This window comes from Prunus dulcis, unplaced genomic scaffold (assembly GCF_902201215.1).
Source record: "Prunus dulcis unplaced genomic scaffold, ALMONDv2, whole genome shotgun sequence".
Lineage (NCBI taxonomy): Eukaryota > Viridiplantae > Streptophyta > Magnoliopsida > Rosales > Rosaceae > Prunus > Prunus dulcis.
Window position 1 is genome coordinate 1 of NW_023010436.1, and position 15,630 is coordinate 15,630.

General features: G+C 36.0%; 3 protein-coding genes and 1 pseudogene across 3 annotated transcripts; all 4 read right to left on the minus strand.

Moving 5' to 3' along the window:
- Positions 1-2,087: 2,087 nt before the first annotated feature.
- On the minus strand, positions 2,088-2,653 carry LOC117613619 (annotated as a pseudogene).
- Positions 2,654-8,265: 5,612 nt separating this feature from the next.
- LOC117613618 (stellacyanin-like) lies at positions 8,266-9,028 on the minus strand. The gene is made up of 2 exons (XM_034342216.1): positions 8,863-9,028; positions 8,266-8,582 (listed from the first exon to the last, which is right to left on the minus strand). Exons 1-2 carry the CDS (start codon positions 9,026-9,028, stop codon positions 8,266-8,268), a joined length of 483 nt encoding a protein of 160 aa, XP_034198107.1.
- Positions 9,029-11,459: 2,431 nt separating this feature from the next.
- On the minus strand, positions 11,460-12,380 carry LOC117613616 (protein FAR1-RELATED SEQUENCE 5-like). Its single transcript, XM_034342214.1, has one exon. It carries the CDS (start codon positions 12,378-12,380, stop codon positions 11,460-11,462), a length of 921 nt encoding a protein of 306 aa, XP_034198105.1.
- A 1,886-nt stretch (positions 12,381-14,266) lies between these two features.
- LOC117613617 (zinc finger MYM-type protein 1-like) lies at positions 14,267-15,403 on the minus strand. The gene has a single exon (XM_034342215.1). It carries the CDS (start codon positions 15,401-15,403, stop codon positions 14,267-14,269), a length of 1,137 nt encoding a protein of 378 aa, XP_034198106.1.
- Between the last annotated feature and the right edge of the window lie 227 nt (positions 15,404-15,630).

Consider the following 15,630-nt stretch of genomic DNA (forward strand, 5'->3'; position numbering starts at 1 on the left):
CGTGCAAACTCAATAAAATCCTCGATTCCATCCAAGTATTCGTCTGCTCATCTATTCGGGTTCTGTATCCACGTTTTGCTCATAATTCCTGAAACCACAATCACAACACAATAATCACAACAACTTCATATGAAGTTATAATGTCACCTTATGCCTCCGGTAAGGGCCCTAACCCATTCAGGAATGCATAGTCCTGTCACGTAACCTACGGCTACATGAGATTAGATTTCGACATGGATGAATTTCGGCAGCATCTCGATATAGTTCTCGAGGTGTGCATAGTTATAAATACCTACGTATTACCCAAAGCACGTACCAAGATGAAACCGAAATCTCCACAATCGAAACCTAATCCTGTAGCCGTAGATTACGTGACAACACTATGCATTACCAAATTGTCCAAATAGTGGGACAATTCAAGAATTAATTAGACCGCAGTCATGCTTCACGCATCCATGTACGAAATCCAACTAATCTCGAACGAGAAACCTAATGTTACTAAACAAACAAATAAAAGTACGAAGTTAATTTCAATTAACTTCGTACATCACAACACATTGTGCTACGTCACGCACAATTTAACAACATAATATAAATATAGCTTCACAAAAAAAATATACACATAACAAACTAACTTTAACATTTTTAATATATTAAACGAATAAAATACCTTATCAATCGTTCTCCACCAATCGCTAATTACAAATATCTCTAACGAGAACAAAATTAATAGCGTTAGTACGAATTTACATTAATACTTATAAACTAACGACAAAAAATACTTACCCAATGAACTTACTGAATTTCTAGCAGAGGCAGAGGCAGAGAGGTTGAGAGAGAGGCAGAAAGAAATTTTTTTTGTGTGATGAAACATAAATTTTGATATGAAGAAGAAGGACTTTGCGCGACGAACCATAAATTTCGTCGTTGCAAAATGCCGTCGTGAAAAACTATTTTTTCATCTCACAAAACGATTTTTTTCGTCGCGCAAAAATTTGTCGACAAAAAAACTTTTGCGCGACGCATGACATTTTCGTCGCACAAACTTTCGTCGCGCAAAAACAAAATTCCGTCGCATAATATTTAAATTTCGTCGCGCAAGAATGTACCAACATCAGCTTTACGCAACGAAAACTAATTCGTCGCGCAAAAAAAAAAAATTTCCTCCTTCAATTATTTTGGCGCCAAAATAAAAATATCCTTCGTTTTCTTACGCGATGATAAAACGTTTTGTCACGCTAAGTTGTCTTTTGCTACGAAACCGTCGTCGCACGAGTTTTCGCAACCAATTAACGGGATCGATCCCTGTTTTGCGTTCACCTTTACGCGGCGAAGTGTCTCATCGTCGCGCTAGGTTTTCTTACGTGACGATTGCTCTCGACACCCAAGTGTGTGGCGCCAACAAAAAACCCGGGTTTTTTTTCGCTCACTTTGCGCTTCGAAAACTTTGGTCGCGTAAGTTTTCAATTTTTTACGCGACGGAACTTTTTTCCGTCGCTCATTTTGCGCGACGAACTTGTATTCATCGCGCAAAATCTTGTCGCGCAAATAGTAAAACGTAGTTGTGAAAGGGGGGAAGAAAAATGGCTTCCTCCCCCCTCAAAGTAGAAAATGCTCTAAGAGTGTTTTTTAGGAGAAAGAGAGCTAGAGTTTTTTGGGAGAAAGGCGGCTAACATCCTTCTACAAGTCATAGTGAGATTAACATCCATTTCCTTACCATGTACGGGGCTAACAACCATTTGGTTCAGTTACATTTATGCTAATGACATTTAGAACATAAACAAGAATCAACACCAAAATGATATGTACTCTTGAGACAACCAAAATCGTCACACATACTGCGACAAGTAAAGTAAACAAAACCATCTAAATACCAGATGGAAGAAGTTCCTGATAATCAAAGAGTTGATAGCAAAAACTCCCACACAAGCACCAATGGAAATAATATTCGAGAAAGCCATCCACATCCCGAAAGACTTAAGCTCATAGTGATCAAAAGCTGACAGATGGACTTCATAACCCACATACCCAATAAGACACCACATCTGTCAAAACCACCTGAATCTCGTCCAATCTCCTCTAGTTATTCAAAGCTCATCCTCCATCCTCAAGTACTCTCCAATATCTGTCTGGTGAAGTACCACAATTCCCTTGGGGTCCAACTTCCGACAATCCTGGGTAGAGTTGGCCGCAATCCCAAAACCTAACGGGACATCTGACATTGGAAACACAACCACCCCATCACTGGGCACAATATTTTCTGTAATCCTCCCCAAACCACCTTTCAAAACATGGTTTCCGTATAAGAAGGACATCTCGGAAGTAGGTTTGAGCCAGACCTTGTGTTTAGCATTTGAGGCTAATGAACTCAAACACTGAACAGTTAAGTGGAAACTTCCACCGTGAGTGAACCTACCAATACAAGTCCCAAGAGGCACTAACTGAGTCCGAGATATATTTGTAGCACGCTTTACTAGTGATTCGCTAACATAGTAGACCTTGTTTTTGTGGAGGCGGAAGCAGTAACGGCCTCAATCTGGGTCTGGACCTTCGTGCGAAGGGTTCTCGACGATGTTTTTGAGGTTGTTGCCTGTGAACTTGAAAAGCTTGTCGAAAACTGCTGTGGTCTGAGTCTCTCATCTAAAGGTCTCATCTTTGTCCGGGACTTGAGTTAGCCTTTAGGACACAGTTTTCTGAGTCCACGCTTGCTCCTCTAGTGTTGCTGATACTCCCTAGGCAAAGCACTATTAATTAATATTTATACATTTGTCAAGATGCAGAGGACCACTGGAGCATGGCTTCACCAGAGAACAGTAACAGAACAGTTCAGACAAATGTATTCATAATCATTTGGGAGAAATTTAATCAGGCATGATATATATACTCTTTGACTGAAAGTATGAAATAGTTGAGTTACATTGGTTTGACAAACAAATACAGAAGTTGCAAGAAAGATAAATAGCTCCAGAATCATCACCCAACCAAGACTGGCAGCATAACAAGACATAGTAAATACAATAAGAGCTTATCTCATATGGTAAACATGAAATTCTCCCCTTTTATGATCAATATGCATTAAAATAACAACTCAAGTGAATTCAAATAAGCGTAAAAGGGGAGATTTTCATATAAATGATTGGCCCTGCCCCATGTTGCAACAAGTTGATCTTGTTATTCTCAGAAAAATAAAATATAACTGCAAGTTAGCTGTGATCATGATACAATAAACAAAAGATAACTGAACTAATTCAAGAACATCTATACAACTAATTCTTAGAAAACAACCGAAATCCAGGAGCTCTGATACCATGTTAAAGTCCAACTACTAACAAAACTCAAAAAGCTTAAGTCGTTTGAGAATAAGCCAACATTAATGGAACTGTGAGAGATCTAAGCAAAAGGCTCAAATACTATTTAGTATCAGCAGTGGATGGGGATGTGCTTCTGGTTTGCTAAATGGAACTTTAAAAGAAATCCAAAACCCCATAATTATGACACCATAGAAATAACGAACCACCAATGACACACCCAAATTGCAAACAGAAACAAACCCGGTTACATTGTAGTGTATATCAGCAAGTGCAAATCAACCCAGTTGCAATGCCCAAACAGAAATCGAAATTGAAGCAGAAAGTCCTAACTCTCAAAATCATAATTAGAGAGTAAAAAATTTCAATTAAGAGCAAATCCCTGAGTTCACCAAAAATTCAAAAGCCAAATCAATGCATTAGTCCAATATAACTCGCCATACTGAGCAGGGTCATGGTTTTGACAAAGTAAAAAAAAGAGAAACTGAAACAAAAACAAAAAATCAAAACCCAACAATAATCAAAACATAAATTTTGAGAAAACAAAAACGATGTGGGTTGTAGGGCTCACTTAGCTACACACATACACAAGAATGAATGAGATAGAGAGACAGAGGGTGAGACCATGAGAGACTGAGAAACTAACATAGATATCTTAGAATTAAGTTTTAGAGCTTACCCTAAACCCAAAACCAACATAATACAAAACATATAAGACAATTAATATTTGACATGTGTACATTTAATACAACCCATAAGGCTGAGCATGGGCTAAAGCCCACTGGGACAAGAAAATCATGACGCAAAATTGAACAACCAACTTGAGTTTGGATGCTTGGCATTGCATGTGTGTTCAAGTATTGTCTCTGTGTTTTGTTTTAAAATGTCAAACTTCAGAGAAATATATAAATGACATTTTAGAATTAACTCGTGCTTGAAGATTAGAAAGAGTGTGCTAAAGGAAACAAGAGAGCAAATGTCAAGTCAAATTATCCCATGAACGAAATACACATTCATCCCTGCTAAACAGATCTCTACTAGGTGCAAGTGTGATTGTTATAAATCAATGTGGTCATAACTTAGCATTGTCCTATATCATTCATCAAACAATGTTCTTGTAAAACATAGTTTCAAATTGCAATAAGCTGACGACTCGCAATGCACTTTGTGATGGTTAAACTTAAAACTAATAAGTTAAGCTTTTGGAAAGATAATTTACACTTGAAAGAATTCAAACAATCTGGCACATGCTTCGGTTACCTTGCCACAGAGCTCACAGAAAGTTACTTCAGATTTTTATAATTGTTTGTTACAGTAAATTTAACCACATTTAAGAGACCTTCACCAAGGCTATCAAACTAGTGCTGGCTTTAATAAACAATCGCATAAAAAATATTTTAAAAAAAGACAAACCAAGAAGATGTTAAATCTCTACAATGTTGAGCTGAATGAAAGACATAAGGACTCATGTATGTATTTGCTTCCCGCAAGTAATTAGAATAAAACAAAATTCCTATTACCCAATCTCAACTCCAGCAACAAAAAGAAAACACCTTGAGACCAAACTTAACACTGTTGGTCCTTTTTTCTGTCCTTCATTCCTTTTCGCCAACCACAGGGGTCAGTTCCTGGGTCAGCTCTGCGCTGAGGAACGAAGAGGAGTTATTAGATCAACACCAATGCACCGATCAGATGGTGTATCTTGGCTTACAAAAGGGACTTCTTCAATTTCTGAACAAAATTGAAAGTTGAATCAGGTTGCCAAGAGTGGATGGGCCCGATCAAGGCCCTATCTGTCAACTTCTTCTTAGTACTAATCCCTTTTGTTGCGCAGGCGTGCCACTATTGAGGATATAACCAGCTCAATAGATCTGGTGTGGATATGAATGATTGATGTTGATGGAGTTTGTGCCTTATTTATGGACTTCCCACCAAGCCATTGTGCTACGGGGGGGTACTGGCCTAGATAGATTCTTTTCTATGCCTCAATTAAGAGGACTTCAATATTATTTCCTCCATGAATATCACCTTTACAAGTGTGAGCAGCACCTGAACAAGCAACAGAGCAAGACTAAGTTTGTGGTCAACAACAAACCCTGCCTGGGTTTTAATAACCTGTTTCAATATTTTCTCGTTTTCAACTAAATCAATAGTTAGTTCAAGCCCACTGGTACAGTTTCGAGCCCAACTTAACTTTGTATCCCTTTCTTTTACTATTCCTTTCGGGCCCGAATACAAATCTTTCTAGATTGTTTGAAGGGTAAAAAAGGCGGGAATCCAATTTTATGTATTAAAATGATCCATGATTCGTTCTTTAGATAATCAAGTGAATTTTATCTATATAGATTCTTCAGCAACTTATGTTTACTTTGAACCTTAAACTAAATAACAAAAGATTCTTTAATTAATCCACTAATTATCCTCAAATCTGGATTACAGAGTAAAGGAAAAGGTACTGGAGATTTCTCAATCCAGCTCAAACGATTACATGAATTGAAACAAGAAGACGTCTTAAAAGAAAAATCATATCATGGATATGGCAGAACTACAAGAGATAAGCACAGGAGTTGTCGACTGGTTATCTAAAGAAAAAGTAGGCAGATTGATATCTTGAGAGTTTTCAAGTGTTGTTTTGAGACGTTGCGTCTAGTTTTTGAAAAGAATGTCCCCTTCTTCTGAAGTAGACCTTCATTATTTATAGAGATGGAGGAACTTGTAATGATAGGAATTACGACAAGACCTTTGGTTTGTAGTTCAAGATCAGCTGCTAGTTTGTTGATCTTAACCAGTTCGTAGAGGGAATGATGGAGGAATCCTGGCAAGAACCGTCGGTTTCCTTTGGGGAACTCTCTTGATTTGACTTCTTTGTACTTGAAAACCTGGCTAGCAATTTCGATCTTTTCTGGTTTTGGGGGCTTCAACACGACTTGTTTTCTTGTTGGAGGAGAAGAAGGTCAAGTCGTCATTAAATGTGATAATCTCCGTCGGTCTCCCATGTGGGGTTCAAAAAACACGCTTACCAATCCTTTAACTTGTAGCGCGAGATAAAGGTCTGACTCCCATGGCTTGGGCCTTTTGAATATTATGAGAGGCCCAATTGGGAAAAGGATGACCTTTAGAAAAGACAAATGCTGGTGGGCCTGGTTTTATCTTTAAAAATTCTTTTTAAACCTTGAGACCATTGTTGGCCCGTTTACCAAAATTGGGTACAAACAAATACCAAAAACTCAAAATCAAAACACAATCTGCCAACAGAAAAGAGAAAGGATATAGAGGAGAGAAGGAGGAAGCTCACCAGAAGAAAGAGAGCAGCGTGAAAATCAAAGAATGGGAGTTGAAGGTTTAGACAGGGTTTAGAGATGAAGCACTTTCGTCTCAGAGCGAACGACAGCGTAGGATGGATAGGAAAGCTTCACTGTCGGATGAAGTGAACGGCTAAGATTAAAAATTGATCTTAGCCCATTTTACTATAACTTGACCCATTTTGTATCCACCACTGTGTTAAGCACCGGTAAATTTTTTTAAATAAAAATAGGCTTATTATCACAAAACGTCCCTAAAGTTTACGAAACTATCAGATTGCATCCTTAATATATTTTTTTTTTGTCACTCGTGGTCCTCAAGGTTAGTATGTGCGATCACAAATGGTCCTGACCGTTAAGTTAGTATTTATGAAACTATCATATTGATGAGTCATATGTCACGTGTCATTTGCACGAGACCCATAACTTAGATGAGTCGACCTTAACTAATCAAGTTGTCAAACTTTGAATTATTAACCACCAAAATTATGGTTTCTACAAGACTCACAAGTGCCATTAAATTTCAATTCATAATAAATTTGGATATGTTAATGGCAGATCTACACTCACTCCAGCCCAGTGTTGATTTATTATTATTTTTTTTTTGGTAGTCTTGGTGGTTTAAGTCAAATATAGGTAAAGTAAAATAAGTCCAGCTCTCTATATATGTAGAAATAAGCCCACTCTTGAAGCATATAGGAAATCGTAAACATGCAATCCATAATCTATATAAATTTTATTAGAAGCAAACATCAAAAAAAAAATTCTAGCCATCTAAAACGCCATATTTGAACCTTCAGAGTCTAGAAGAAATGGTTATTCCCCTCTAAAAAATTGTACCAGTCTATTTTCAGTGGGTTCTTCAATCTTGGTAACTTTTTCTCTTTTTTTTAGTTCAATTTCCAATTTTAATTATTGTCGTTAAGTTTTTATAATTTAGGGTTTGGGTTGAAAACTTTTGGGGATTGTTATATATGTTTTATTTTTGCAGCTTGAATTATTAATTAGTATATATGATTTTTGGTATCTAGTATTTCTTGTTAGGATATCATGTCACATGATGATAATAGACCAATAAAGAAAGGAAAAACTATTTATTTATTCTTCAAAAAAATTGGTAACGATAACAAGGATGCACCTTATGCATTTGATGTTGATACTTCAATTCCTGAGGAACTTACTCAACTCTGATCTCAAGTAGTTGAACAATATGTTTGATTTGATGTTTATTTATATATTTTGTCTTCTTTGTGTTATATTTGCTCGTAATTTGGCATTGTTTGATTTATAAAATTTTATTTACATTTTTGTTTCAAGAGAAAAAAAGGCTTATAATATATCTCTTGTAAAAAATAAAATTTAGCCTCCTTGTATAAAAATTCATGAGTCCACCATTGGTTAATAACATGATACAACTGATCCAAACAAAACAAAAGCAAAAAACAAAAACATGATACAAGAGCAGATTCTGATGGGCAATTACATCAGTATTGCCAGCTCAGCATCTAATACAGAACGAAATTCTCTTATTTTGTTTTCCACAAAATTATTATAATTATAGAATCAAAGAAAAAACAGTTTGTTTTATTAATGTATGTATTTTAATTTGGTGTATTTTTATGCATATGCATTTGGGGACGAGTTGAAGATGAAGATCAGGCAGCAACAGCTATGAAAACTCCAACAATGGCGGCCATGAAGACTTGGTATCCAGAAAAGATGAAACCACGAACAGCAGAGGATGGAGCTGGTGCAGGCGGACCCTCCACAACAGTGATGGTAAGTTTCTGGCCCAAAGCACAGTGGTTGCTAGTAGAACAAATGTACCATTTATTTCCAGCAGTCTTTAGCTCTATTTTGTCGTTTCCAGAGGTAAGTGGTGGTTGATCATTTGTTGTTGGCTTAACACATTCCTTGAACCCAGTTCCATTAACCTTGAACACGTTGTGTGGTGGGGACGGGTAGTTGAACACTGCATGCATGCATAATATATGTTCATAAATTAATTAATATTCATAGATATATGTAGTTTTGAAAGAAAAAAGGAACTGATCACATCGATTCTGGTTTTTGTAAGTTAATTATTAATTACGCTAAGAGTAATGTTTGTTTTCTAAACAAATGCTTAGTTTCGATCACTCGTTTTTACGGAACCAAATGGCTGAATGGTCTAAATTCATGGTTTAGCAATATAAGCATCTTAAAACATATTCTATATTATGATAAAAGTATAATCGGAATGTATATATTACCTAGTGTATCACCAACATGAAATACTTTGTCTTTGGCCCAAGCTTGGTAGTCAAAACCAGGTTTCCAGCCGTTAGCATCTCCAACGACGAACTCCATTGCCATGGCAATTGTAGGAAGAAGAATCACAACCATGGTAATTAGGGTGACAAACTTAATCGAAGCCATTGGAGCTAATTTGATATACCCCTTAATTATTAGGAATTTTTTGTGTTAGCTCTCTCAGTAGGTATACTGTTTTGTATATGTTCTGGGAATGTTTGGTCTATTTATACATTTTCTCTTGTTGAATAATTCATTGAAAAGCCCGAATGAAAGACAAAACTTGAAGACTGCCTTTGGTTGGCTTACCCCACTATGTTGCAAATAAAATAATATGGCCGGCTTTAATATGCTTTCTAACTACTAAATTTAGAGAATGAACGGGGAAAATTATGTTTTGGTTTGTAAAGAGTTACAACTTAGGATAACATAAATCATAAATTGAAGTAAATATGTACTATTTCATAACCTAAAGTTTATTTACTATTTCAATTTCCATTAAATAAAAATATATATATATATATATATATTGCTTAAAATATGTCTGCAAATTGCAATGTTCTATCTTTCTGCTAAGAATATTTTATATGGCATCATTGTTTCATATGTGTGTATATATAATTCTTTTCTATTGAGAGATCCTTTAAAAAAAATTATAATATATAAATATTTGAATATAGTCCGTCTATTTTATATAGTAAAAGTCCTTTTTCAAAATTTTTTTTTTGAAACCTCGAAGTTTTTTTATTTTTTATTTTTATGCGAGAAGTTTATTATAAGTTGGTTTCTATAATGTATCAACTTTTTCCTTTTTTTTAAAATTGATATTTCACTATGTAGCTCTATAGGGTAATTATCACTAGATTCAAAGATAAATTACACACATTGGATATTCTGGATTTTATTATATGCTTCTCTGGATCCCAAAAAGCCATATGGACAATCTATACTTCTTTGGAAATATAAATCTTGCCGGCTTGGCTGTTTTTGGACATGTCAAACCATATACACATATTTTTGTTTTCTTTTAGTTTTTGTTTTCCACAATGAGAAATGATCTGATGGTGTTTGGGCCAATTTCATGGCTTCAAAGGACATCAGTAATTAAATAATTAAATATCCAATAAAGGGTGAAGGGCCGCAGCGCGGGAGTGGGTACAAATTACTAAAATATGAATATGGTTTCAATACTTTTGGTTAGTTGTATTCTTCTCTATATGGAGGTATATATAAGAGTTTATAAGGGTGCTTTATAAGGAAATATGTACAGTAATTAATTAGGAGAATATCTCTTAATTATATAAGGATGTGTCAACTATATGAAACAAGGAAGTAAAGTACCTAATTAACTTACGAAATAAATCTCCTTCATTTAGTAGGTTAACTCATGTCAACACAAATCTGAACGAATTTATCTCCATTTTTTACATGGGTTTAGCTTGAAAGTACAAGGCAGAGCAATAAACGCTATTCAGAGGTTATGTCTAAAACTCAACCAAATCTCACGCAAATTGCTAGATGTTTTACTATACTTTCATCATTTCGACGACAATCTAGCTTTGCTTAATTTCAGCAAGGATTGATGGGTAGCTACTCCCTAATAGCACAACTATGCCTTTTGTTGGAGAAATTATACAGTGATACGGTACTCCCTAATTTCTCCATAATGCTTTTTAATCTGGCATTGCTTATACCTTTTAGCCTTACACAAGAGGGATTTTGTACTTGCGTCTCATCAAATGTGGTTGCATTACATCAAGACTATCATGAATTTTTGCATTAACTTCTCCCTTTGACTTTATCATTTCTTTTTTAATCAATCCTGCTATCTCTCTCAATTTTTGCAGAGCAATTCTAGTAGTATTTTCTGTCTTTAATGCCTTAGTCAATACATCATAAGCTGTTCGCATCAAAGTATTTCGCCGCAATGTGACCGATGATTTACCCTTTATTTGTAATAATTCATCATGCTCACTTGCCTCCAATCCTTTCTTTGCATCTTTTGTCCATCGCTTCAATATATATTCTTTTGGTATTTGACTCCAACATTTCACATTTTGTACCCTTAGAGTGTGACGACACAATAAACCCATAGACTCGAACATTTTGCAGCTACATGAAATACTGCAATTTAATGAATTTAGTTGGACAATGTAAACTCTTTTATGACCTTCATTCTGTTCAAATGAGTGTATTGTACCATCACTTCCAACTTCATGCATCATCACTCCCAGACTATCTACAAACTCCTTTTCAAATAATTTGAATATTTTTCTTGTGTAGATAGTAGCAGCATGATTCAGAAGGCCACTGCTTTTGGCAATTCTAGAAGGGAGTCCTTGATTGCAACGAAAAGATTCTTCTAATTCACTTGAACGCATTTTTTCTGCTTGTTTATCATAGTGATGCACAAATTGAGTAAGACTCATTGTCTTAGTAGACATCTGATGAAAAACATTATTTGTGCTCTCACTTCTTTGTGAAGATTTTATCTTAGCAGTGAAAATATGTTGGCTAAATACTGGACACCATTTCGCACGAAGACTATACAATGTCTTCAACCACTGGTTGCCTGTAAGGTTGAATTTTGCCAATAAGTCATCCCAAGTAGACTGAAATTCCAATTCTGTTTCACAATATCCTTGAAGACACTTGTTGAACATATGGTTAAACTCAGGATTCCCATAATAACTTCCCAAATTTCTTGCAGCATTTTGAGATATATGCCACGAGCATAAACGATGACATACCCAGGAAAAACTTTTTCAATGCCATTTGCCATTGCCTGACATTGATCAGTAAAAATAGTCTTCGGTTTTCGACCTCCCATTGATTCTAAAAATGTCTCAAATAACCAAATAAATGAATCAGTTTTCTCATCCAATAAAAAAGCACAACCGAATAGTACGTTTTTCCAATGGTGGTTGACGCCAACAAAAGGAGCGCATATCATGTTATACCTATTAGTTCGATATGTAGTATCAAATACTACCACATCCCCAAAACAATCATAGTCAATTCGTGACCTTCCATCTCTCCAAAAGAAGTTTGTCATTTGGTTTTCTTGATCCACTTGCACTGTGTAAAAGAACATAGGATCTTCAGCTTGTTTGCGCTTGAAAAGGTTTATCAAGCTTTGAGCATCACCTGCTTCAATCATGACCATTTTCTCCTTATTGACAACATTGTAGCAATCTCTTTTTGTAAAACCAACATTTTGAGACCCACCAACTTCTTCTGATAAATAAGAGTATGTATTTGTGGTCCTTATTCCTGCATCCATCATGGTTTTAATCACACCCAAATGTGCTTCTGACACTTTTCTATTTGATCTCAAAAATTGCCTCTCTTCTGGCATAGCAAGTTCATGGTTATGTTCATAAACAAAATGAGAAACTTTCCACATACCATTGTCATTCTGGAAGGCAAATCGAATTCTAGCTTCGCAACCTGTTCTCGTCTCTAATTTGTTTGCCATGCTCACTTCTGAAGGGTCACTATCTAGTCGAAAACCTTCTTTTGAACAAAAATAACTAAATTGCCTCAAAACTTTTTTTGTATTATATCTCTTTTGTCCCCTTCGAACACTAAATCCAGTTCTCGTAGCATAACTGTTGTAGAGATTATAAGCTTCCTCTTCAGTGGACACAACTTTTCCAAGCAAATCTTCTTCAAAATTTTCCGTACGATTGACAATCATTGGATTTTCTTCTTCACTTTCAATATCAGTAACTGCTTGCACACGCCACAACATCATTTTAAAAACAAAACAAACAAAAATTAAGAGTATAATTGTTGATAAAAGGGGAGTCTCCATCTCTTGTAGTTTTCCGATGTGGGACTCCTCATGCTTTGCTTAGAGTTGTGACTTGTGGTAATGCTTCTTTGGATAAGGTGATGACCTCTCAAAGCATGGTACGTGGATGATCTAGCCTAGCTAGTTGCTCGGTCAGTTACAGTACTAACAGTAGTCCCCCAAGTTCGCAATGAAGAATGTACTTCTTGATTGGGGACTTGTAATTTTAAGTGCACTGGCTGAGCAACACCACAGTTCGTCTTCCAAGCTGTATAGTGCACCACCCATAGTCCCCCAAGTCCCTGAGTAAGAAGGACATTTGGAAGAGAGAGAACTTGGCACGAGGGTGCCGAATGTGACACAAAGCTTGCATGTTTGCAAGGCGATGTGCATAGGCATTGGGGTGCCGAACACTGGCGGACCCAGGAATTTTTCGACGGAGGTGCAATTTTTAAAAAATAAGAGCTCAACTAGTTTGGCAAGAAAGAAAGGAAGACAACCAAACATCCTTATCATTTAAAAAATACTGATGGTATTCATAATTAATTAAAAAAAATAACATTACAATTAACCTACAATTGTTGCCGACGGGATTTCATATCATGAAAACGTCGCATTATATTTGCATTACTAATACATGAAAAAACATCTTTCTCAATGTAAACGACCAAGCTATCACTCAACCAATGATTCCCCATTTTGTTACACAATGGTATGGTGTTTTCACAATATTCATAACTGAAAAAGCTCTCTCAACTGAAGCAGTTGCAACGGGTAAAACTAAAGCCAATTTAAGAAGTAAATACACATAGTTGTATATTCTACTCCTTCCTGTATTCACCAATTTTTCTGCCAGATCAGTAATTCCGTTCAATGATGAAAACTCTGTGCTGCTCTGCATATCAACAATATAAAGCCCAAGTTGATCTTCAAGCTTCATGAGGTCTCGGTCATTAAATTCTTGAGGGTAAAATTTAGCAAAACGAAGTATTTTTTGTTTGTCAAATGCTACAAAATTATAAGCCGGACTCAAACATGCCATACAAAGAAGCAATTCAGTATTTACCTCAGTGAAGCGATTATTCAATTCCACTAGTTGCTTATCAATGATAGTAAGAAATAGGTCCACGCGATAATAATGGCGGTTTGTGATTTTCTGAGCTTTACGTCTTGATCTCCCTTGTGGAACAAATAAATCATCCATGTTAGGAACGTCAATATCATTTTTGCCACAAAATATTGATACTTCGCGAAGCAAATCATCAAAGTCATCATCCCTTACGGATTGTAGTTTTTGCTTACATCTTTGAACCAACATCATCGCATTCATAATATCTTGATCTTTCTTTTATAATGCCTTTAACAAATCATTTGTGATTCCCAATATAAATCTCATCAAATATAGGTGAAACACAAAGTCAAAAGTTTGTATTTCTTTCAACAACCTATTTGCTTCACCTAAGTTATCTTGGTTGACATCATCAACAATCCATTCAAGCACCTTCACCACGGGATGAAACATAGTATTAATACTAAGTAAAGTATCATAATGTGAGTTCCAACATGTATCACAAAGACGTTTGAGAGTAGTTTCTTGATTTAACCCTCGCCCCCATTTCAAGATCATCAATTTCAAGAGCTTTCATAATATCTTTTTGTTGTTGCTCTCTAAGTGCATCACGACGGTTACACGATGCTCCAATAATATTAACGACACTACTAGCCGTTGTGAAGAAAGTAGCAATGTTTTCATTTCCCTTTGCCACGGCTACAAGAGCTAGTTGTAGTTGATGTGCAAAACAATGGACATAATATGCTTGAGGATATTCTCTCAAAATCTGTGTTTTAAGACCATTGAGCTCACCTATCATATTACTAGCACCATCATACCCCTGTCCTCGTAGCCTGGACATGCTCAAATTTGTTGAAGAAATCAACTGCTCAATTGCCTCTTTCAATTTGCTACTAGTTGTATCAGAGACATATTGGACACCCACAAACCTTTCAATTACTTGCCCTTTTTTGTTCACATAACGCAACACCACTGCCATTTGCTCTCTTATTGAAACATCACGTGATTCATCTACTAATATAGAAAAGAATGCATCGTCCATATCACTAATAATTAGATCAATGGTTTCAGCGGCACAAGAATTGATAAGATCTTTTTGAATTGTAGGAGCAATATACTTGAGATTCTTTGGAGCGTTTTCAAACACAATGGCACGAACTTTCTCATCATGATTGGCAAGAAATTGCAAAAGCTCCACATAATTACCCTTATTGCTAGATGTTTCGCTTTCATCATGGCCACGAAAAGGAAGACCTTGTCGCAATAAATATCTAGTGCAATCAAGTGCGGCAGTTAATAGAATGCGATAATTAATACGAGCTTGGTCTGTCTGCTTGATCACAATGGTTTCAACATGTTGCTTCTGATTCATTAAATCTGTACAATGTTGTGTAGCTTTATTGTGAAGACTTCCAACTTGTCCAACATGGTACCTAAAATTCTCGGGTCCCTTCCTCCAATTTTTAAACCCTTTCTCAGTGAAGACATTGCTTCCAGCCTTTCCTTGTTTATCAAAGTCGAATTTAAAAAGATAACAATGAAGACAAAATGCAGCATCTTTTTCTTTACTATACTCCAACCAAACAAATGAATCAAACCATTTCACAAGAAAACGTCGATTACTCTCCCTCATAAGTGTTTGAGGCATGTAATTTTGGCTTTTAGGCTGACAAGGACCCCTTTGCAGATAGGCTCTTCAGATTTGTTCTCGAAAATTGGGATTATAATAAGTCATTGGAGGTCTAAGTCCAGGGTCTGCAGGAAGATTAGCCAATATTTCATCCAACTCTGTGACCTTCGATCGTTTTGGACTACTCGAATTATTCAAGGGAGGATGTGAAGTAGGTGGATTTTTTGAAG